Consider the following 24898-nt stretch of genomic DNA (forward strand, 5'->3'; position numbering starts at 1 on the left):
TGTTCGTGCATATGAGTGTCTCGCCGGTTCGCATTGGTTTTTTTGGGTGATTCCAGAATCTTCCTTTTGCTCTCACCCGTGAAACGAGGGAGGAGGCCAGAGAAAACCATATACAATTGCTGACTTAAATCAATCTCGGTGCCTTCGACTATAAAAACTTTATCCATCCAATGGAGTGCCGAGTACCTTCGCTTGTGAAAAATCTGAAATGGTCAAACAGCGGATCAAATTGAATTGGCCCAAAAAGATGCCAGGCCGCTCGTTGTCGGAGGGTGTTGGCTGGCAACAGCCTAATGCAAGCTGCTTTGATTTTAAGTTCTGTCATGGCTTCTCGTGTTGGTGAAAAGCGAAGGAGACAGCTTTCTCTTCCCTGCCTCCTCATTTTGTGTTCACGCATATCTGCAAGCCGCCTTTTCTTGACCGGTTCAAAGGAGAGAAAAAGCAATATTTCTGATCCCGCTGCTTGGCCACAACCTCCACAGCACGATCACGAATTCGTAGCCCAAACTTCATTTGAACTATGAGAAAAGTTCGGGCACGATTCATGAGGTCAGAGTAATATTGTGAATATTATGAACGGTACAAACGAAACTAGTATACCAGATACAAATCTGCCAAAGAAGCTGAATGCAACTACTGCTAAAGCAGCACAGTAAGATACAGTGGATCACACAGAATTTAGGATCTCACATGCAAATTAAAGCACCCAAAATTGACCAATTAAGTAATCAGCACAAACAGATGTCAAGACGATACTTTTCAGCATTGCACTGGAAATTTTTACATATATACCTTACATCAGGAAAAGTTACAGCACACGGGACAAACTGATCTAGAAGCAGCACAGCATACATGACACTCACACCACGCGTTATAAGTCCACAACATAAAGTCTTACATACTCTCACCGATAAGATAACACAACACATATGTTGATTTTTGTAAGAAAGTCTACAAGTACCTAAAAAACTATCGCTCAACATTGTTTTTTTGCATTTGCGCAGAAGCTGGACAGTTAGCCCTAAGGTTAGACAGCAAAGCATCACGCCCGGTTAAGACTATCTGGAAGAAGCCATCCACTTCCCTTTCAAGAAGATCCAGTCCCTGCGAAAGACAATCAACGCTCCTGTGTAAATTGGAAACCGAGCTTCGGACAGATTCCTCTTCAACTGTGCCCTCCCCAGACCGGATCAGTGGGGACAACTTCTTGACATTTGCATCAACAGCTTCCAGCTCCTTGAAGATGGCCATTCTACCACTAGAAGGTCGATTTCTAATGCTACTATTTACACTTGTCAGCAAATTAGAGAAGGCCAGGCCCCACAGATATGTGTCAGAAACACTCAGCTCAAACAGTTTCTTGACCGAGCCAGAGAAGGCGGCAACGAAGACACTGCAAACAAATAAAGTCTGCACCTTAACTCCATACATGGCACGCATCAGAACTTTCCCTTTGGCTGAGTTTTTAACCTTGGGTAAATCGAGAGACTCCATCAGACTCTCCAGTATACTGCCACAGTTCTCAAACCTGGGGTTCCTCGAGCTGATGTGCTGTCCCCAACGGTCAAGGGAAGAACTAGAACGGACAAATTGTTCGGAGGATGAGGATTCCAGATTGTGGAGAGCACATTGGAGCATAAGACGGCCTTGGTTCAGGCGTGAGATCTCGGAACTGAAGGCATTGCATATATCAAGAAGCTTCACACTGATATCGAGATATACATCCATCCACTTGTCCTCCCAATCACATACAGGAAGCTCAAGTGCAGTGATTAAATTTTGTACGTCACTATGGGTTTCACAAAGTGACTTCATAGCCAATTCCATCCATGATAAGCTAAGCACATGACCTGTCTCTTTTGGGTCAAGTTTTCTAAATCTCTCTGCCAATGTTTCCTCAAAATTGTTCAATACTGCAAGAAGTTTCGATGATAACTGAGAACTCTTTGGCGATAACATCCGAAAAGGATTCTTCCCAAAAGGGAAGAAGGGCCGCTGTGCTTCATGAGGACGACTCATTTTTAAGTATTCACTGCAAAACAGACAAATTATCACAATAAGATATCATACCACCAGTTTGAGCAAGGAATTCATGTTTCAGTTTTTTTCCCATGTAAATGACAAGGTCAGTTTCGCAACTTATATGTAAGAACCCAGAAGCACAAACAAAAACAGAACCTCAAAACACTTGCATAGAAGTTATAGTTTAGGGGACTCCAATCTCAACTTTCTTTTATAGAAATTTCCCAGAAGATGAGGCAATATATATGCTATTTGCAGAGAAAGATATGTTCCACAGAAAACACACACACAAATCTCATCACCACATGAAACACGAAGTGGCAAAACAGCAATGATATATCCCTTCAAAACACCGGAACCAACACAAATAATGACTCAGAGAAACCTAGACAGTTACATAGAACACAGGAACTCATGAGATATGCACCAAAATACGAAATAAGAGCATAAAAAGTAGCCCAAATTTGTTAAAAGGGAGTGTTTTCCTCAAGACCAGGTGAGGAGAAAACCATCTTTACTTCTAGCACAGCTCTATCAGCAGATAATATTATGACCAATTCCTGACAGAAAACCCACAGATCAGCTCATAAACGGCACTAGTCTCTCATGTATAGATGAATTGCAGCCGTGAAATTTTTCACCCTGGATTCCAAGTGACCAAGTAAAACTATCGCACCTCCGAATCACAAGCAAATACCGCTAGCAGACTAAAAGACCATCAACACAGAAACAGAACCGAGCACAAGCGCGCAATCATGCAGATCTAGGAAAAACAAAAGCCATCGATTGAAAGTTCCCAGCCAAAAAAAAAAACACGGCAAGCGGTCAGAAAATAAGCAGATTCGCAGAGATATCATCGCATACTTACAGATCTATCGGATCGACGAGCCAAAAGGCTCAAATCAACCAAGAAAGAGGCGAATTATTCCAGAAGAGGGGAAAACAGAAGGACCGCCGAGACAACGAAACCCTAGCCCTCTTTAGCACGCAGCAGCAAAATCGAAAACGATTCTACGAAATCAAAGCTGAAACAGAATAAGGGAGACCGAGCAGGAAGGAGAATCGATCAAACCTCGAGAGAAATAGCGGGACGAAGATTCAGAGAAGGCTGCGAACAAACGTGGACGCGTACGAGACTTGATAGGGTTCGTGGAAACTGTGGACGACATTTCTTTGAGTTTTATTTCGAGGTCAAGGAAAGCAGCAGTGAGGCGACTTCGCGAGGGGAGGACACGTGGGAGAAGGTGATTGGACTTCGAGGTAGCCGGTGGGGAGATTTTTCTTTACTTTATCTTTTCTCCATTTTTTCCTTTCCGGGTGAACGTGAATTTCCCGTTTTGCCCCTTGAGCTGGCTCTTATCGTTTGCTTGCGTGTGCAATTTGCTCGCTTTGTGCCAACTACCATTTTCTTTAAGGTCTATTAAGCACATAGAGAAACATGGTGCAACGATGAAATTACTAAGGTGCCCATAGAATTGCCCTCGGCAGTAATCAGCTCATTAAGAAGCACCTCGAAGTTTCTGGCCTTCGCAAGTCCCTGGATTAGCCCCCTGTTTTTATGAGGTCATATTTGTCAAATCATCTAAGAACTAATTCAACTATTCAAGCGCGCCGAACTTCAACAAACCCTAAAATTCGGAGGTCCGTCGGTACGAAATATCTTTACTCGGGATGTCATTTCTCTTTAATAGCAAATCAAGCATTGATATCCCGATCACATTCCGAGTGTCTTGTCAACAATTTTCCAAATGAAGAAAAATGCAAAGCCTACGTCTTAAGCTGCCCGCAATTAAGCTGATAGAGTAAGTAGCAAGGAGCTTCACACGCAACTCTTTATTCACTATTTACTCTTGGCGCCTGCCCTTTGAGGACCCGGCATGAATTTTCGACCCTCGCGTAGCCTTCGTTGCCCTTTTATCTTATCTGATTATGTTTAGCAGTATCTTGTCGACGATCTAAGCCATGCCACGCAGATATAAATTTCAGATCTCGGCCAAATAATAGTAATAAAGTTGGACAAATTACCTTGTTTTTATGCTCTGAATGTTAGAACTGTAGCATAAAAAGTGCCCTGCAGACTCCAGTTAACAAGATATTCCTGCGAGAACCATAAGGTGGAAAGAAGTACAATGTAGTTGGCAAACTAGAGCATGTGCACAGACAAGGGGAACCATGAGCAAATTATATGTCCTCGATCCTAAATTATTCACTGAACTTTCTGTCTAGTCCCTCTCGTGGGCCTTATAATGTTCAATGATTTTTAGCCCACTTTATTTTTTTTTTAAAAAGAAGTAATTTATTTGTCTATTTTGGCCTCAGAAATAAACAAATAAAATATTTTTAAAAAAATTGATGGATAGATTTATGGCGACTTCAATTGTTTTCATTATATATTTTAACGAGTTGACAAAAAAAAAAGGTGTTAAATGTTGTATAATAATCGAAATACTAAAATTTTTTTGAAGAAAATCCCCAGAATATAACAAAAAAACCCACATTTAAACACCCACAATTTATTCTAAAGAAATTACTCTTACAGAAAAAAGAAAAATGAAAAAGCTACATCCAGTGATAATAGAAGGGCACAACTTGGCATTTTGATAGCGAGATGCAGATTGCAACACCATGTGTCCAGCCTGACTTATGGCCGGCCACCTTGCGCGGGTCCAGCGATTATAAGGAAGGAGAACCTGGTGAACAACGACAAAGTGCAGTTGCTTCCAACGGTTTTGGCTGGTCACTGGGTCCATCTCCCACAACCCTCCACGCTTCTGGGATTTAGCAGTGTCGATGGCGAATGGAGAGTTTTGCGCCCATCAGAATAGCTGCTGAGTAGGGCCGCCGCACGTTATCCATCTCGACTCGGGGCATGGCGCCGACAGCGATCGGAATTGTGATTGGACAAAGATGAGGAATGTATAGAAGATGCCAATGAAGTTTTCCAATTACAGCAACAGAATCCTCTGCTCATAGCAGGTACACCGGGGAGAAACAAATAATAAGACAGAAAGGTGTAACTAATGCATAAATCAGATATAAATGACAATCTCGTGAGTAAAATGGTATCTACATTTGCTTTGCGGGTGCATCTTGTGTTTGTTATCTCCATCTAGTTGGCTGGTGATGGTCCCTATCGCTATCACATCTACTCGAGTCGGAAGCTCCTTCGATAGTAGCTTTACCTCCTAACCTCGCATCAGCATGGCTACCCCGTTGGAGTTCCCGGTTTGAGTGCGAAGGCTCTCTCCCAATTTGACGATCCTGCGTTTTGTTAGTAAGAAATGTATCAGAACAGATCGAATAGCACGAACTTCCTTGTTCTGCCTTTTTCAATAATGTGAAGGAGCGATGGTATCGGAGAGACAGAAAGTTACGTACATCATGAAACAGCAAGTCATCGGCCTCAAGCATATGGATTACATGACCCATTTTGGGCCTTTTCGTTGCATCAGGGTCGACGCATCTAAGAGCGACCAGAAGAACCCGCTTGAGCGCCTTTGAAGCAGGCATCTCAGGCAGCTTTGGGTCGACTACTTCCTCAGCTTTTCGATCTCCAACCATGGCCTTCAACCAGTCAACCAAATTCACCTACAAATGTTTTTCCATTTCACAGTGAGTTCAAAGTGAAAGAGAAGAGAGTGATAGAAGATGGATATCTGCATATTCCATGTTAAATGCATCACCACTGACCTCGCCCTTTGGTCGACTATAATCAACAGGACTTCTGCCTGTTATTATTTCCATTATCAGTATTCCAAAACTGTAGACATCACTCTTCTCATTCAGCATTCCAGTGCAAGCATATTCTGGTGCTACATAACTGCAGAGAATACTTCCCTTCAGTGACTTTCTACTTGAAAAGGAGCTAGCAGACATAACTAAGAAGAAGCATAAGTACTTGGACTAACCCAAATGTTCCCATCACGCGAGTTGTGACATAACTCATTTCAGAACAAAGGAGCTTTGCAAGTCCGAAATCTGACACCTTACAATTCCATTGTCGATCTAGCAGTATGTTGCTGGACTTCACATCTCGGTGGACAACTTTAGGTTCAAGACCGTCGTGAAGGTACGCCAATCTGCCAGGTTTTTAGAAGTAACACAGCAGTTTGAAGAATAAGCACGAAAAGCAAATCATGGAAATGAAGTACCACTTGGATGGACTCGAATATAAGTATTTAATCACTCACCCCTTTGCGGTTCCAAGTATAATATTCATACGGATATTCCACGTAAGAGGGCTGACCTCGCCTACATCCCCATGAAGCCACTGGTCTAGATTTCCATTGTCAACATACTCATATACAAGCATCCTAGCAAAAACAGGAGAAATCACAGCTATTAACATATGCAACAGCATCCACAAGTTCAACCTCTAGTGGGAAGGCAAAGTATCAGTACCTATAAGCACCCTCAACGCAATAACCAAGCAGCCTGACAAGATTTTTGTGTCTTACGCGCCCAATCACTTCAACCTCCACTTTGAACTCCTTCTCAGCTTGTCCCCTGATCATCGATAAATTTCGTGAACTCGCATATTGTGCATGATTGCAGTGAAGAAAAGAAAGAAGGATCCCAATCCAACTTCCAACGGTGTAAGGATCACAGAGAACCAAGTGGAGGAAACATGAAAAAGAAGATGGTAGTACGAGAATTTGCACCGTAATTTGCATGAAAATACAGTAATTCTCCCTGACCAACCAGCAAACTAAAACATGATACTTTTCATCCACGCATAAACGTTTTTCCTTTTCTTTTTCGTTTTTTTTTTAGGTTAATAAAAAAGAGTAATAACTTGCAAAGTCTTTGACATGCAGAAAAGGACTGTTGAACTGAATTTCAGATTGTTTAAAGAAAGGCCAAGAGACAACAGAATATGATGTCAAATCCACCAAACAGATGATTGGCGCTTCTGAGCAAACTCAGGTCACTTTTTTTTTTTTTTAAATTACAGCTTGACAAGTTTCTACCCCTTCAGCAGCAACCTCCAAAGAAAAGTCAAAAGTTGGAAGAAACACAAAAGCTAAAATCAAAGATTCTCATTTCATCAACCAAATTGCTTCATGAACAAGCAAAATTCACCGAAACACATCCAAAATCAATCCTTGTACTATTGCTTCCATCCGAGCAATCAAACTCAGCCAACCCGACTTCAGAAACAAGGAGAACAGTACAAAACACAAGCAATCTCCTTCACATCCCAATCACCTGTACATACATTCTACGACTGATAAAATATACACGACAGCACATAGCAGCGTCCATTCAGGAGGATGGCAATCCACGCAGTTCAATTCGCGCTCTCGTGCTAAAAAATAACTGGAATTGCAGTTCTAATTATTCCAATGAAGCGTAGATTCGCATCACCCTACTGTTACGGCCAACGAGTACAGGGATGTTACCTGTTATTCAGGAGATTCTTCACGGCGACTCTCGTCCCATCACCAAGCACGCCGCTGTACACAATCCCGTATCCACCTTCGCCGATCACATTCTCCTCACACAACCCACCCGTCGCCTCCTCGAGCTCCCGCAGCGTGTACCACCGCCCCCACCCCAAGTGCGACACCTCGGGCCCCACGTTCCCGCTCCCCAGCGACGCAGTCTCGGTCCTCTCCGTCCCCCTGCTCTCTCCGCTCGAGTACCGATCGGAGTACACCACCCGGTGCTCCACCTTCCCCATGTCGATCTGGATCTCCGGGGCCAGAGCCGCGTGGGGCGCCTCCGACGGCACGATCTCGAGGATCTCCTTCGAGATAGGGGGCGTGGCGGCGGCGGCGGGCGCCACGGCGTCGGGGCATGCGCGGCGCTTGGCGACGCCCTTCTCCCGTCCGCCGCGCCGGCGGGAGGTGAGGCAGAGGGAGAGGAGGAAGAGCGCGACGACGATGAGGGAGCCGAGGAATATGCCGATAACGACCCACAGGTGGAGGCCGAAGATGGAGGTCGGCTTGGAAAGCTCGGTGTTCACGAAGGAGGAGTTGTAGACCGGCATCTTCGCATCGACCCGCCGGACAAAAACGGGTCGTTCGGTGAACGGCGGTGCAAAGAGAGAGACTTGAAAGCAGGACCGAAGAAAGATTTGAATGGGAGAGTCGAGTAAATCTATCGTGTTAAGACTGTGCAGCTGGAGAGAGATAAGAGTATTTCTTTCTTCCTTTTTTTTTTTCTCTCACTAAAACGCTGCAGTGGAGAGAGAGTGTGTGAACATAAATGAGGTGACCTGTCCTGTCGGGTCCGGATGTCCAGCTGGCGAGGATGGGGGCAGGTTTTTGTTTGGGACACTTTGGAGCGAGACGAGGAAGAGGCGATGACGTGGACGGATTTCCTCGCAAAGACAAGGGTGACGTGTGCGATGCGCTCCGTTTGGAGCGATTTGAACATAACATTTTACCTCAGCCTGGTCGGGTCACGGCGCTCCCTTTTGTCCTGCTGTTTCGATTTATCAATTCGTCCAATTTTCGCCTGCAATGCAGAGAGGAATGGTGCCAATTACCGTTTATCCGATTCGTTGGATTCCAGCAAAGATTTGACTCGACACCTTTTGGGGCTTTACCGTCGGTCCGATCATGGCCGCCTTGCTCCTGAGCAAAGACAAATAGTTAAGGTCACACAAATTACAAAAGCGTATGAAAAGCACTCAATCGCGCAGTGCATTTTAATTTTCAAATAGTTAAGGTTACACAAACTACAAAAGCTGAGAGCATTGACGATATATTGAAAATTATTACGTAATTTCTTCAAATAGTTGGTTAAATAGAGCTTTCGAAGTCCTTTTTAAATAAAATCCGAAATGACTATGCGACGTTTTACCATTTTCAATTCCCTTTTTGCCAAACGACACTGCCTCCTCAAGTCCATATGGCACGTACGGATTAATCCGACATAGTTTGGTCAGAGCTTAGTAGATGTCTAGCCGTTACTTTCTAAAATAAAAGAAAACTTTTGACGTATTCCTTTATCACATACGACGGAAGTCGATTCCTTTTCCCGACAATTACACTATCTATTCTCACCGAGTCAATTTTATCCGCACAAGATCGAAAATTTCAAAACAATATTTTTCATGAAAATTTGTTTCTAAAGAAAACGATTAATTTTCGTTTGTCCAGTGATTTGAAGAAAGTGATTTCCTTCTTACCACTAAATAAATCATTTTTATCTCGATCGTTTTTCATAGATCGATACATGTTCTGCCATCCCAACAACGAGATATCGAGAAATAATTTCTCGAAAATAGTTCTCTTTCAAACAAACGGACCAATACGAGAGCAGCTAGTCACGAGGAGGAAGCGAGCTCGATTTCTTTTATTCGTCATATTCTTTTTCTAATAGGAGTTGACGCCGCACGATGTCCTGAAATGTAGAAGAGCATCATATGTATGATTAGATTCGAGTGCATTGCCCTGCTGTCGACGCAAGTTGCAAGTCCAAAGTCACAGATCATGGTCAATAATTGGAGAGTCCTGACAAAGCAAAGCAACATCAAAGCGCCAAAGTTTCTCTCTAAATGAGATTTATTTTATAATGCGCGAGGCGCCGAGAATGAGCGGCCAGCCTAACGACCAGTCAAAACAGATGGTACCACTTTCGATCTTGCCAATCAGATGGCTCTCACTTGAACAAGAACTCCATTGTTTCCTCGATGTTTTAGCAGCTTCTTCAAACATAACCTCGGGAGGTCACGTGGGTGAACATGCCCGAGATTCGGTATAAACAAAGCGCCGGTGAACAGATAGATGCTAACTAGTATCATCAAAATCCCGAAATTGCTGTCTTTATAAGTCCCGGGGATTTGATCGTTCCCGCCTCTTATTTGTCACTTTCCCGGATTTAAACCCCATCCTCCCCTTACTTTCAACTTTCGGGCATCAAATTCTGAAATCTTGGCTCCATTTTTTATATCATAGGAGTAACATAACCTATGACTTCATGACCCGATTTCCTCTATCTAGCAATCCATATGATACCTGAATCAGTCTGCTTTCCTGTCCGGCTTATCAATGGCAGCCAATCTTTCAACCAGCGGAGGATGAGTACAGTGATAGACTGCATACAAAGGATCCATGTTCACCGCCAACAAATTCTACCCCCGAAAACAGAAAACAGAGCCATATGATTCGAACATTCATTAGTTCAGGGCAGAACTCTGTAGAGACACGTATCCTCCACGCTCTGTATGCTGGAAAACTGAATGAAAGTAGCGTCATTATGCCCCAGGCTTCCGATTTTGAGTATATTACTATATTCAAACCACAAAAGTGCTGAGCCACTCTAGTTTTTAAGACAAAAGGGGCAGTATGAATCACCTGTAGCTTCACAAGATGACCACCAAGTTCAGAAGCACAGCCCAAGTTATTGGCAAAAGCATCAGCCTAGAAAAAGGCAGGTCAGTCAAACGCAAAAATTAGTTTTCAGAAACAGATATAGATTGAGAAAACTCTCTAACGGAAATGATGAATTACCTGAAATTCAAGAGACTGGCTCACCAAATTCAGAGCAAAGCTTGTGAGCCGCTGAAGAGGTATATCAGCGAGCTGCAACCAAAGCACAAGAAATTATGTGAACGCTCTTTTCCCAGGATTCACTTTCTTGCTCTTGCTTGCATTGAGAGAAGCAGAAACAAAGAACATGGCATTGTTTGTATATGATAGAAAGATAAAATAGTTCATTTATTGGATATAGCCATCAAACTGTATAATGTTACCACCACAGAGAGAAAAAAGTCTTCTACTCTATAGATTTTGGTTTGTTATTGGATTCCAACCAAAGGTAAGGTGGGAACAAGTGACGGTCTACTCTGAAAAATAATCATTGATAGGCCCAACTACACCCTGTTCCAAAGCACTGTGGTCATTCTTATCAGAGAGATAGCAGGAAAATGATGAGTCCAATGAGCACTGGCTGTGTATCAAAACCAAAACTTCTAAACAGATCACTCAAGTTCCTCACAAGAGTATACCCTCCAAATTGCCGAAAAGTGAGAATCTGCATCCAAACAGTAGAGTAATGAGAAACGAAAAATCTGGTCACCTAAAATTTTCCTACAAAATACCTCAATGTTTCTTAACTTGAAGTTCTAAATATCACCCTTTAGCGATCAGATATGCAGGAAAGTATTTTACACTATCACGTCAACCCAGGCAGTTGAGAGTAAGCATGATGCGGACAATAACTAAATGGACAATTTCGTTCAGTCATATTTCAACTATCATCTTCCCTTCAAAGAAAAGGAGAGGAACCAAATGTGAAGGAGTAAGTTGCTTCTTACATCTAAATCAACTAAATAGAATAAAAGGCAATATAAACTGATCTATTTTCCTGAAAATAACTTGATATTTCAGCATGAAAAACTTATATTCACCGACTCCATTTCACAATCCCTGGTTTCTGCATATTTTCAAATTCAGTCACCATAACACCAAACGAAATTCATTGTCAACTGAAACAAGCAAATCACTACGATATATATTCCAATTGTACCAGTGTCACATTCACTTTGTCAACCTTGCCGAGGTATAGGCATATCCAGAGAGTGAGTTTAAACGTAAACCTCCCCCCTCCTCATCTCTTCCCCCACCCAACCAAAACAAAATATGCTGATGAGTTGTTACATGTAATATGCTAAAAAGAATACAATGTCAAGCCCAATTCGAGAAATGTTTTCAAGGAATCTGCAGATATCTTTCCTTCGATAGAGTACTACACTAGAGATTCGCAAACCTATCCCTTCTCTACACCAGAGAACCACAGTACACTGAATGAAAGTTAGGAATGAAAATTTAACCAATCACAGAATTGAAATACTTTTACCAGCAATTAAAAATCAGTTTACAAGTACAGCAATAAAAGAGTACATGTGGTGATCAAGCTTCCAATGTCCCAACTCATAAGCAATCACAGCAACAACCTCCTCAGTCTTGCCCTGCAAAACAACAATTTTGACCAATTAAGGACTGACTGCTTGAAAAAGATCAGAAAAATTTGAATAACCATATTCCAACAATTTCACATTCCCAATGTGAAAAGTAAATAAAATATTGATCACCAAGTGGTCTAGTGCAAAAGGACGGGAAGTTAGAACCAAATCCCTCAACCAATGGAAAAAAGCAAGAAAATTAGCAGAAGAGAAAAAAAAAATCAAGACAAGCATGTGAAGGATGTGAACACATGCCAGGGAGAGAGAGAGAGAGAGAGAGAGAGAGAGAGAGAAATTATTTCCTAATTTGAACAAACATCATGGAATTTCACATGAAAAAGTCAGAAGAAATGCACCCTATTCAACAAGTAAAACCTCGTACATAAACTGCAAAGTTGAGGACAGCAATTCTCAAGACACTAGTAAAATCGGATCAACAAAGGGTCTTTTAGACCAACGTTTTAAAATATTAAAAATGCTCCATACCTGCTGAATAAGGGTGTCATATAACATAATCTCTTCGTTTTTTAAGAATCTATACATATAGGCCTGCATGAGTATTCAAGTAGTCAGACCACAAACCATGCAAGATGCATCTGTATGAGTGTGAGCACCAGTAGACACGTAGGCAAAAATTTACTAGTTACACAACATGCAGGAGCTAGAGAAGCAATGATTCATTCACTTCATCGACCTAACTTTTCAAAGGTATGTATCTACATATCCAATATCCTCTTAACAATTAACATGCCTCCATTAGTTCACATCTATGGTCTTCAGACCTTTATTTGCACCCTGTAGTAACCTCACCAGATACCTGGGTGGGGCCACTATAAATTACTAAGTATCGTAACACCATTTAGTTAGAAATCTCCACCTGATACATTCCAACAACAAGTTGATAAGGGATAACAAAGGCGATCAAAATATTTTCTAGGAAACACCTCCTCTCATATGCAATCCTTTGTACTATATCTGAAGTCCTATGTTTCTTTTGAGAAGAAGAATACTGCATTCTGAATTTTGACAGTCAAATAGAAAGATGTCAGAGAAACTAAGTGACCTAAAGTTAAAATCTGAACCACCGAGGTAACATCCTTGAAAGTAACAAAACTCAATACACTGATACGATGGGACTATCACTAGCGCAGTTTTATACTAAAGGAAGACATGGCAGGTCAAACAAGAACCATAAAACAAAACAATAAGTGAATGGAAATTATGGATCTCACATCCTTATGGCTTGACCTGGTTCATCCATTGACCACGAACATCTTCTTGAGAGGAAACTTGAGAGAAGAAGTAAGTTTCTCAGTTTTCTCTCTGCGGTCACCATCTGGAAACTATTGCAACAGGGTGATGAAGAAGAAAATCATCACCATACGACCCAAAAAATCATGGCAAGACCAGAGTTCAAGAAACTTACTGGTGTGAACTCGTTAAAACGTGGAGCTATCAGAACAGGGTGAAGTGTCATCATCACTAACGAAAGAACAAACATGAACCCCAAAGATATATAGCCAGATAAGGGCCCCCTTTCTGCAAGAGAACAAATCAGTGGCCATTAGTAAAAATGACTAGGTGGTGGCAGAATATTGTACTTTCACCATTTATTGAACAGTATGACAAGTTTAGAGCAAAAAACTAAACTGCAAAATAAGGAGCCTCCCACAGAAAATTGCACTCCCCAATCCTTTACTGCATTCACCAACAAATTATAATTGAAAAGAAAAAAGTCATACAGCACGACAAACTCATGAGCTTTTTCCAGTAAGATGTCCACGCACACTAAGCGACACAAATAGTTACCGTACAGTTGTAGAACAGGAGTGATGTTTTCTAACAAAAAATTTGCTAGATAAAGGAAACTGCCATTAATATACCTCAGTCAAAACCACAAAAACAGCCGAAAAGGCAAGGCTGTGCAGTATCTCATTCTCTGCGTTGAGGCCAGCAAAAACTAGAAATTCTCCAGATTTCTGCATCACAAAAAAAGGAGACGACACGACAACTTCAAATGGAAAGTAGTATAGCAGCAATGATTCCCACTTACCTTCCAAACCCAAGGCAATATCCCAAGATACAATGTTGCAGAGTCCATCAGTCTAAAGCCAAACCGACGCACGAAGTGGAAGCGGCTGAACTAAAGGAAGATACATCGATCAGATGTGAATTAAGATAGCAAACTTACCATCATGAAAAGAAGTTGCAGATAAAATGTAGTCAAATGCTACAAGCAGCTTTTTCAGGAATCAGTGAAAGCTGGAGACCCCCAATACACAAACCTTTTAGCAAAGACTGTAGGCCGGGGACTTCTCAAACTTCTGTTGCCTAAACAGTCCTTCCAAAGTTTTTGGAAATGTCGGAAATTTGTGAGCAGCGTGTGGCCTCAAGTCCAGATAAGTTTCGAAGAAGAACATTAATACCATGAAACCGGAAGAACATTAAGTAAGCGGCGAACTTAGAGAACCCAATGACAAGAGCAACAAAAGACTACACCAGGGGGAAAAAAAATTTAGAAAAAATTGCTGCACATTCAAGCATGCGTCACGTTACTAAAACACAACCCTCTTAGTTTATGACTGATGAACAGTTCCACTGCACATTTTAGTCTCCTTGCCCAGCTCCGGAGCTTGAATTAAGTACAGAATTCCAATTAATCTTTCCTTTTCAAATTCGCCCAAAATGTAAACGTCGCTAACAGGTGGGATACAGCTGAAAAACGTGAAACCTATTCACACGAAAAGCTGATCCAACAGCACTAGAAGGCGAAAGGCCAGATGTCGCGTCCAGCAGTCGAATACGATCACCAGAGCAATCGTCGCATCGGAGAGGGAGAGAAAGACACTAAACCCTAAAAACCTCAGCTCAAAAAATGGACCACGAAGGCGCAAGCGGAAGGTCCGAGCACGCACGTGCAGGCATAGATGCAGAACATGCGTCGTCGGGGAGAGCGAAACGTACCACCGACGGCTTCTATGTAAGGGAACGCCATGGCCGACTTCGGAAGAGAGAGAGAGAGAGGTTTTGGTACCGAAGAGCATTTTTTTTTTTTTCGGTCGAAATTTGAACTTCATTCGTTCAACGCTCCAGTTCAGAAAAACAAGGAAGTCAGATTCAAAACATAACAAATTTCCAGATGAAGTTTGAGAAGGAAGCGTAATCTTCATGCCACCACCAAAGATTTTTTCAGAGACAATGACCTTGTAAATTTTAAATTAGGTGTTGGCAACGAGTAAATTCGCAGCATAGCATGTACTCGTCCACACCAGAAGTTTCAAGTTAACCATGCAAATGAACGTCCGCAACATTCAAAAAGTAATGGAGCAGGGGTGAGCTGCTCTGTCGGGGCTGGATGTCCTGCTGATGAGGATGGAGCAGGTTTTTGTTTGGACCCTCCCGAGCGAGACGAGGAAGAGGCGATGACGTGGACGAATTTCCTCGCAAAGACGGGGATGACGAGCACGCTAAATTCCGTTTGGATTCGGGCAAAGATTTGCCTCGACACCTTTGGGGCTTTACTGTCCGATCATGCTCGTCTCGGTCCTGAATAAGACTTAAGTCAGTCCTCCACGATCACTTTCCTGTTCCATGAACAATAAATTGAAGACGCGAATTATACGAGGAGGGGCAGGACACGAGAAGCGTATACGGTCCGGCAGGCAAGCGCGAAAGAGTGGCAAGTTTTGAAAATTATCGAACCAACGTATTTATGGTTGACACCTAAAATTGACCCGAGCTCGAGAAAGCCAAAAGCCCAAAAAGTATCTTGGGCTTGAAGACCCAGAGCCATCACGACATGTCGGCAACCAAGATATGTCGCAGCTGACACACGAACGAAAGAAGCGCCTATGACAGTGAAATCGCTAGGTGACACCGAAGTATAAGAAGAGTGTATAAGCCAGAGCACCGAGAGTGGATAAGAGAAGCATATACCAAAGCCTACCCAAGAATCTACGCAAAAATATAGGGAACAACAAACCAAAGTAACCGGCAATTTCTCACTCTTATGATTCTAATACACATTAATTCTCGGGCCCCGCTGTTTTCCGCTACGATATCCTTGTGCTTGGCTATAAATAGTCAGAAATAAATCTTTGCAAAGGATCCGCAATCAATAACACTAACTAATTTACTCCGCAATTTTATTATCCATTTTTACTATCTCATTGCATTTACCTTTTAACCTTTACCGTTCAGTTTATCTTTAGTTTGCATAGTTACTTCCGATCCGAAATCGCCACACAAATCCGATTGATCAACAAAATCTTAATCAATTAGAGGACAATTTCCATTTTCTTTCCCCTTTTTGCCAAATGACACCGCCTCCTGAAGTCCATATGGCCCGTACGGATTATCTGAAATAGATTGGTCAAAAGCTTATAGTTCAAGATGAAAATTTCATGATAGACAATAATATTTTTTATGAAAATCATTTCAAAAAAGCAGTTAATTTTTCGTTTGTTTACTGATATAGAAAAAGTAATTTTCTTCTTGCTTTTTTTCCTCAATCTAAGCTGATTATTTTCAGTACATAAAAAACGTGTCGTAAATCAATAATTTTCCACCATTCAAACACTGAAAATACAAAAAACGATTTGTGGAAAACTGTTTTCTTTGTATACAAAAAAAAGGACCCTAAAATGAACTTTCCTATAAAGATGCTTTCCAGTCTCCACGCACGGGATAAGCAACGGAGCAGCAGATTCCTCTTTAAGAGGAAGAAAAAGAATGAAAGCACTTTCTTGCACACGTGATTAAGCGTTTGCTAATAAAAACTTTTCCGAGTCAAAAACATACTCGAGGGGTGCAGATACCTATTATCGCGCTGGTTACGTGACCGACCGTGTCAAGTCCTAACTTATGATTTAAGTGTTCGCTAATCAAGACAATTTCGTGCTCCGCTTTGACCTTTCTTGTGGCCCAATAAGTTAAGAGCAGCATTTGATAATTGCCTCCCCCTTCTCTCTCCACCCTCCCTCCTCCTTCCTATTGTTTCCTTGATGTTTAGCAGCTTCTTCGAACATATCTCGAAAAGGCCACGTGAGGGAATATGCCCGAGATTAGTAAAACAAAGCACCGGTGAACAGATAAACGCTAACTAGTATCATCAAAATCCCAAAATTGCTGTCTTTATAAGCCCCAGGATTTTATCATTCCCGCCTCTAATTTTCACTTTCCCGGATTTAAGCCCCATCCTCCCCTTACAGGCATCAAATTCCGAAAATTTTGGCTACATTTTCCATATCAAAGGAGTAACATAACTATGACTACATGACCCGATTTATCGATCACGAGCAAGTCTTCCTCTATCTGCCATCCATATGATACCTGAATCAATCTGCTTTCTTGTCCGATTTATCAATGGCAGCCAATCTTTCAACCAGCGGAGGATGAGAATAGTGATAGGCCGAATACCAAGGATCCGTGTTCATTGCCGACAAATTCTCCTCCTGAAAACACAAAACAGAGCCATATGATTTGAACATTTGTTAGTTCAGGCACAATGCAGTAGAAGCGTATCCTCTACGCTCTATATACTGGGAAACTGTATGAAAGTAGCGTCATTGAACTATGCCTGTCTTCCGATTTTGAGTATCTTAAAACCACAACAGTCCTGAGCCATTGTAGTTTTTAAGACAAAAGGGGCAGTATGAATCACCTGTAGCTTCACGAGTCCACCACGAAGTTCAGAAGCATAACCCAAGTTCTTAGCAAAAGCATCAGCCTAGATAAACGCAGGATGGTCAAACGCACAAATTAGTTTTCAAAATAAGATTTGTGTATACACACACATATGAGAAAACTCTCTAGCGAAAAAGATGAACTACCTGAAATTCAAAAGACCGGCTCACCAAATTGAGAGCAAAGCTTACGAGGTGCTGAAGAGGTATAACGGTGTGCTGCAACCAAAGCACGAGAAATTATGTGAACACTCATTTCCCAGGATTCTCTTTCTCGCTCTTGCTCGCAGTGAGAGAGAAGCAGAAACAAAGAACATGATATTTGTTTATCTGATACAAAGACAAAATAGTTCATTTATTGGCTATAACCATGAAACTGCATAACGTTGCTACCACAGAGTGATTCAAAAGTTTTCAACTCAATAGATTTTGGTTTGTCATAGAATTCCAACCAAAGGCAAAGCGAGAACCAGTCACAGTTTACTCTGAAAAATAATCATTGATAGGCGGCCCAACCACACCCCGTTCTAAAGCTTTGTGGTCATTCTTATCTGAGTGATACCTGGAAAATGATGAGTCCAATGAGCACTGGCTGTGTATCAAAACCAAAACTTCTAAACAGATCACTCGAGTTCCTCACAAGAGTATATCCTCCAAATTGCAAAAACGTGAGAATCTGCATCCAAACAGTAGAGTGATGAGAAACGAAAAATCTGATCACCTAAAATTTTCCAACTAAATACCTCACCATTTCTTAACTTGAAGTTCCAAATATCACCCTTTAGCAATCAGATGTGTAGGAAAGTATTTTACACTATTACATTAACCCAGGCAGTTGAGAGTAAGGATAATGCTGACAACAAGTAAATGGAACAATTTCATTCAGTCATATTTCAACTATCAACATCTTCCCTTCAAAAAGGGAGAGGAACCTAATGTGAAGGAGTAAGTTTCTTCTTACAGCTAAATCAACTCAATAGAATAAAAGGCAATATAAATTGATCTGTTTTCCTGAAAATAACATGAAATTTCAGCATGAAAAACTTATATACCGTCTCCATTTCACAATCCCTGCTTTCTGCATATTTTCAAATTCAGTCACCATATAACACCAAAGAAAATTAATTGTCAACTGAAACAAGCAAATCACTACGATATGTAGTCCAATTGTACCGGTGTCACGTGCACTTTATCAACCTTGCTGAGGTATAGGCATATCAAGAGAGTGAGGTACCACAATCTAGACTAATTACGGCAAATTGAGAGCTTTTACAAGTGTAACCTTTATCTATGCAGCCTTATATTTACCAATAACAATTGTAGGGAGAACCAATTTATTAATGACATATTTTCCGATATCTTAATCAATGGGAAAAGGCAAATTCACAATGTCTTTCGCGGACAATATCAGATGTAACCCTCCCCCACCGCGCCCCAAAAAAAAAAAAAAAACCCCAAAACACCCCCTCCCCACCTATGCTAATGACTTGCTACATGTAATATGCTAAAAAGAACACAATGTCAAGCCCAATTCGAGAAACTGTTTTCAAGGAATCTGCAGATATCTTTCCTTCGTTAGAGTACTACACTAGAGTATTCATAAACCTACTCCCTTCCCTACATCATAGAACTACAGTACATTGAATCAAAGTGAGAAATGAAAATTTAACCAATCACAGAATTGAAATACTTTTACCAGGAATTAAAAGTCAGTATACCTGTACGGCAATAAAAGAGTACATTGTGTGATTAAGCTTCCAATGTCCCAACTCATGAGCAATCACAGCAACAACCTCCTCAGTCTTGCACTGCAAAAAAAACAATTTTTTGGCCAATTAAGGACTGTCTGCTTGAAAAAGGACGGAAAAATTTTAATGACCATATTCCAACAATTTCATATTCCTAATGTGAAAAGTAAATAAAATATTGATCACCAAGTGTTTTAGTGCAAAAGGACGGGGTCGGACAGGAAGTCAGAACAAATCCCTCAACCAATGGAAAAAAGCAAGAAAATTAGCAGAAAAAAAAAAAAACCAAAACAAGCATGTGAAGGATGTGAACGCTTGCCAGGGAGAGAGAGAGAGAGATTATTTCCTAATTTAAACAACTATCATGGAATTTCACATAAAATAGTCAGAAGAAATGCACCCTATTCAACAAGTAAGACCTCGTACATAAACTGCAAAGTTGAGGACAGCAATTCTCAAGACACTAGTAAAATCGGATCAACAAAGGGTCTTTCAGGCCAATATTTTGAAATATTAAAAATGCTCCGTACCTGCTGAATAAGGGTGTCATATAACACAATCCGTTTGTTTTTGAAGAATCCATACATGTAGGCCTGCATGAGTATTCAAGTAATCAGTCCACAAACCATGCAAGCTATGCATCTGCATGAGTGTGAGCACCAGTAGACACGTAGGAAAAAGTTTACTAGTTACACGATACGCTGGAACTGGAGAAGCAATGGTTCGTTTACTTCATCGGCCCTAATTTTTCATAGGCATCTTCTACATATCCAATATCCTCTTAACAATTAACCTGCCTCCATTAGTTCACATCCATGGTCTTTAGACCTTTATTTGCACCCTGTAGTACCCTCACCAGATACCTGGACGGGGCCACTATAAATTGCTAAGAATTGTAACACCTTTTAATCAGTAATTGCCAATAAAACATTCAAACAACAAGGTTAGGATGATTAGGGACAACAAAGGCGACCAAAATTGGAGTACTCTTTCAGACTTCTAGCTAGCTAGCCTCATTTTCTAGGACAGTTCCACCTCCTCTCATATGCAAGCCTATCTACTATATCCGAAGTCCCATGGGTATTTTGAAAGAAGAATAATGCATTCTGAAATTTGACGGTGAAATAGAAAGATGTCAGAGAAACTAAATGCCCAAAAGTTAAAATTTGAACCCCCAAGGTAGCATCCTTGAACGTAACAAGACTCAATACACTCACAGGATGGGACTATCACTAACGTAATTTTATGCGAAAGGAAGACATGGCAGGTCATATAAGAACAAGAAAATAATACAATAACTGAATGCATAATATGGATCTCACATTGCTATGGCTTGACCTGGTTGATCCATCGACCACGAACAACTTCTTGAGAGGAAACTTAAGAGAAGAAGCAAGTTTCTCAATTTTCTGTCTGAGGTCACCATCTGGAAGCTATTGCAACAGAGTAATGAAGAAGAAAATTATCACCATACGACCCAAAAAATCATGGCAAGATAAGAGTTCAAGAAACTTACTGGTGTGAACTTGTTAAAAAGTGGAGCTATTAGAACAGGGTAAAGTGTCATCATCACTAACGAAAGAACAAACATGAATCCCCAAAGATATATAGCCAGATAAGGGCCTCCTTTCTGCAAGAATGCAAATTAGTGGTCATCAAATAAGTGAAAATGACTAGGTAGCGGCAGAATGAAGACGAGAATTGGGGTCATCAATGTAACGAACAAAAGTTTACCCGATGGAAACAACATCAAAGGACATAAAAAATCAACATCAACATCACATTTATCCCAAACTAGTTGGGGTTGGCGGTCGATGAACCCAAAAATAAATAAAATAAAAACAAGACCGATTGAAGGAAGAGAAATAATTATATAAAAATAAAATTAAATATATATATATATGGAAAAAGGATTAAAAAGGACAGTCTGGAACATAGGAATTCTGCCCCTCCACAATACTAATAGCTTTCCTCCACTCCGTCCTAAGACAAACCGTACGCCAACCTATTTCTCACTTCATTAAATCTTGTTTTACTACTTTCCTCCAGGTAAGTTTCGGCCGACCTATTCCTTTCTTCATATCATACTCTCGGTAACAAACTTCTTTCCTTACCGGAGCATCTAGGCATCTTCGAAGAATATGTCCAAACCATCTCAATCTATGTTATCTCATCTTTTCTGCCACCGGTACTACTCTAACTTTTCGTCAAATATCTTCACTTCTTATCTTATCCATCCTTGTATGACCACACATCCACCTTAACATTCTCATTTCAGTTACTCCCATTTTATACAAAATATTTTTAGCCATAAAATCTACATTTATAGGGTTCTAGTTAGCAGTAAGGGATCATCAAACCTGTACAATTACGATAATTGCAGCTACTATGGGAGGACCAATTACAACAGAGAGGAAAATCCCTTTGATGATATCCCAAAAGAACAACCAGAGTGTTTGCTGCAAAACATCCGATTAGAGTGATTAGATATATTAAAAAATTCACAAGACATAGCTTTATGGAGGAGCAAATCACCAAACTATAAGACATAAGCAAATATAGATGACAGGGTGAATACAAACTTTGTTGAACCCATGGCGAGCCTCAATCACAAAGGTTGAGTACAAAGAAAATGGCAAATCAGTTATCTGCAACAGAAATTTTGAAGCAAGTCAGTTAATAACAATCGAAGTGCACCTACATTCATATCGGTTTTTTTAACCATGCACATATATTCGGATACAATTATAAGTTTGATGTCCACCACGATAACCAGTTGCTAGCTATAAAATGCGGGGATGCCATGGAAAAGGGGCATCAAGAGCCTGAACTGTCTCCTTACTCATTATTGATGACGTAGAAAGATCAAAAGACCATTATATGTGACAATACTTCTATAAATACAGAGAAACAGCTGTGCACATTATGATGACATCAGAGCCTTTTTCACCCTAAACGGAGTTAATTTTTCACCCTAAACGGGGTCAGTTACATGGAAAAATGCCTATCTGTATGTATAATCTTCATTTGAAAGAAAAGTGATGAGGACTAAACAGCTATATTGGCAGGTTCCATGTAATTTCATTACCAGGATGGTTCAAGATACAGAAAAATTCAAAACACTAGACAAAGTAATCTATTTCAAGCTCAATCCAACACCAAAAGCATCAAATGAAAAAATCAAGTTCAACAATCACCATAGCCAATAGATTAATTTCTGTGAGGGTCCACTGTCAACTATTCTAAAAGCTTAAGCTGTTAGATGAAAGCGTAGTTTAATATACATATTCTACTACTCCCCGTCACACTTAGTCTAGTCTTTTTGCCTAGTACTAAGCGTGAACATATTTAATTATGGAGGAAAATGGGGCCTTAAAAAATTAGAACTTAGGACCTCATGCTCTAATACCATGTGAGATTTTATGAGACCACTACCAACTATTCTAAAAGATTAAGCTGTTAGATGAAGGCGCGGTTTCATATTTAAATATTATATCTATTCCCAAAGTCCCACAACCTTAATGATAGTTCAGTTTTCGACTTACATTATGCTGCCTACATTTGTCATGGAAGCAACCCAAATTATACCTTTCACCCATTTATTGAACGTTTTGGCAAGTTTAGAGCAAAAAACTACACTGCAAAACAAGGAGCCTCCCCAAAAAATTGCACTCCCCAATCCTTTACTGCATTCACCAACAAATTATAATTCATACAGCATTATAAACTCATGCGCTTTTTACGGTAAGATGTCCAAGCACACTAATATGCAAGTGCAGATATCTGCGACACAAATAGTTACTGTAAAGTTGTAGAAAAGGAGTGATGTTTTCTAACACAAAATTTACTAGATAAAGAAACCGGCAATTGATATACCTGAGACCAAATCATAACACCAGCCAAAAAGGCAAGGGTGTGTAGTATCTCATTCTCTACATTAAGGCCAGCTAAAACTAGAAATTCTCCAGATTTCTGCATCACAAAAAAAGGAAGATGATACAACAACTTCAAATGGAAAGTAGTATAGCAGCAATGATTACCCACTTACCTTCCAAAACCAAGGCAATATCCCAAACAACAATATTGCAGAGTCCATCAGTATAGAGACAAATTCATGCACGAAGTGGAAGCGGCTGAAACAAAGGAAAATACATCGATCAGATGTGAATCAAGATAGCAAACTTACCATCACCAAAAGAAGTTCCAGACAAAATGTAGTCAAATGCTACAAGCAGCTCTTTCAGGAATCAGTGAAAGCTGGAGGCTCCGAGTACACAAACCTTTTATCGAGACTGTAGGCCCGGGACTTCTCAAACTTCTCTTGGCTAATCACTCCTTCCAAAGTTTTTGGAAGGGTTGGAAGTTTGTAAGCAGTGTGTTGCCTCAAGTCCAGATAAGTTTCGAAGAAGTACATTAATATCATGAAACCTGAAGAACATTAAGTAAGCGGAGACCTTACAGAATCCAACGACGAGAGCAGCAAAATAATACACCAGAAAAAAAAAATGGAAAAAATTTCAGCACATTCAAGCATGCGTCACGTCACTAAAACACAACCATCTTAGTTTATGACCGATGAACCGTTCCACCGCACATTTTAGTCTCCTTGCCCAGCTCCGGAGCTTGAATTAAGTACAGAATTCCAATTAATCTTTTTTTTTTTCCCTCAAAATCGCGCAAAATGTAATCGTCGCCAACAGGTGGTGAAATACAGCTGAAAAACCCTAAAACCTATTCGCGCAAAAAGCTGATCCAACAGCACTAAAAGGCGAAAGGCCAAATGTCGCGTCCAGCAGTCGAATGCGAAAAACCGCACGTAAATCACAATACAAATGAAAACTGATCATCACTTCCGAAAGTGCGCGACTGCCGATCACATGAGCAACCGTCGCATCGGAGAAGAAGAGAAAGACACTAAAACCTAGAAACCTCAGCTAAAGAGAACGGGACCGCGCAAGCGAAGGTCGTCCGAGCACGCGGGCGCGCAGGCACAGATGCAGAACACGCGTCGTCAGGGAGAGCGAAACGTACCAACGACGGCTTCCATGTAAGGGAACGCCATGGCCGACTTCGGAAGAGGGAGAGAGGGAGAGAGAGAGAGGTTTTGGTGCGGAGGAAGCGTAGAAGATGAAGATTTTAACAGCGTTCTTTCGACATTTCTGAAAGAAATTAAAAAATCAGCAGCACTTCTGGACCGCCTTGCGGATATTTTCCGTTTTCAATTTGCACCATCTGGCTGTGGCGATTGCTTAAGCCCAGCCCAAAAGTAGCTGCTTTGGTTTTCGATTTTTTTTTTTTTTTTTGAACTTTCGGAGTATTTGAAGATGAAGACATGTTTGGTTCAGTTTTGGAGAAATCACTTTGAAAAAATGCAAATACCTTTGGACTAAAAGGGTTTGGTAAACCGTTGTAATTGAAAAGTGGGATAATTACCAAAAAAAAAGGTCCTAAAACTATTGTGTTTTTGTCAATACAAGACTAAACCTTTCAATTGTTCCAATTTAATCATAAATCTTTTGATGATTTGC

The 24898-nt window shown here is 40.8% G+C and overlaps 3 protein-coding genes and 1 pseudogene across 5 annotated transcripts; all 4 read right to left on the reverse strand.

The window, feature by feature from the left end:
• Window positions 1-760: 760 nt before the first annotated feature.
• Window positions 761-3244, reverse strand: LOC115748615 (protein BPS1, chloroplastic-like). Of its 2 annotated transcripts, none has more exons than XM_030685153.2 (2): window positions 3095-3244; window positions 761-2032 (listed from the first exon to the last, which is right to left on the reverse strand). In XM_030685153.2, the coding sequence occupies exon 2, from the start codon at window positions 2017-2019 to the stop codon at window positions 970-972; it is 1050 nt and encodes a 349-aa protein (XP_030541013.1). In that variant the 5' UTR covers window positions 2020-2032; window positions 3095-3244; the 3' UTR covers window positions 761-969. The 2 variants fall into 2 exon arrangements, with proteins under 2 accessions (XP_030541013.1, XP_030541014.1); XM_030685154.2 differs by lacking the exon at window positions 3095-3244 and adding an exon at window positions 2891-3047.
• Window positions 3245-4941: 1697 nt separating this feature from the next.
• LOC115748649 (probable serine/threonine-protein kinase At1g01540) lies at window positions 4942-8209 on the reverse strand. The gene is made up of 7 exons (XM_030685213.2): window positions 7425-8209; window positions 6424-6528; window positions 6213-6335; window positions 5931-6101; window positions 5713-5842; window positions 5401-5610; window positions 4942-5283 (listed from the first exon to the last, which is right to left on the reverse strand). The coding sequence occupies exons 1-7, from the start codon at window positions 8012-8014 to the stop codon at window positions 5122-5124; spliced, it is 1491 nt and encodes a 496-aa protein (XP_030541073.1). The 5' UTR covers window positions 8015-8209; the 3' UTR covers window positions 4942-5121.
• Window positions 8210-9788: 1579 nt separating this feature from the next.
• Window positions 9789-24559, reverse strand: LOC115748645 (CAAX prenyl protease 1 homolog). 2 transcript variants are annotated; one of them, XR_004016239.2, is made up of 15 exons: window positions 24402-24559; window positions 23651-23798; window positions 23419-23503; window positions 23247-23342; window positions 21953-22018; window positions 21731-21829; window positions 20887-21000; window positions 20693-20803; window positions 19901-19963; window positions 19341-19430; window positions 18185-18298; window positions 17770-17841; window positions 17601-17666; window positions 17204-17391; window positions 9789-9941 (listed from the first exon to the last, which is right to left on the reverse strand). XR_004016239.2 is itself a non-coding variant. In XM_030685211.2 (14 exons), exons 1-14 carry the CDS (start codon window positions 24430-24432, stop codon window positions 17275-17277), a joined length of 1272 nt encoding a protein of 423 aa, XP_030541071.1. In that variant the 5' UTR covers window positions 24433-24559; the 3' UTR covers window positions 17022-17274. The 2 variants fall into 2 exon arrangements, 1 of the variants encoding a protein (XP_030541071.1); XM_030685211.2 differs by lacking the exon at window positions 9789-9941 and having other exon boundaries at window positions 17022-17391.
• On the reverse strand, window positions 9995-14933 carry LOC115748590 (annotated as a pseudogene).
• Window positions 24560-24898: the final 339 nt, after the last annotated feature.

The sequence above is a fragment of the Rhodamnia argentea genome, chromosome 9 (genome assembly GCF_020921035.1).
Source record: "Rhodamnia argentea isolate NSW1041297 chromosome 9, ASM2092103v1, whole genome shotgun sequence".
Lineage (NCBI taxonomy): Eukaryota > Viridiplantae > Streptophyta > Magnoliopsida > Myrtales > Myrtaceae > Rhodamnia > Rhodamnia argentea.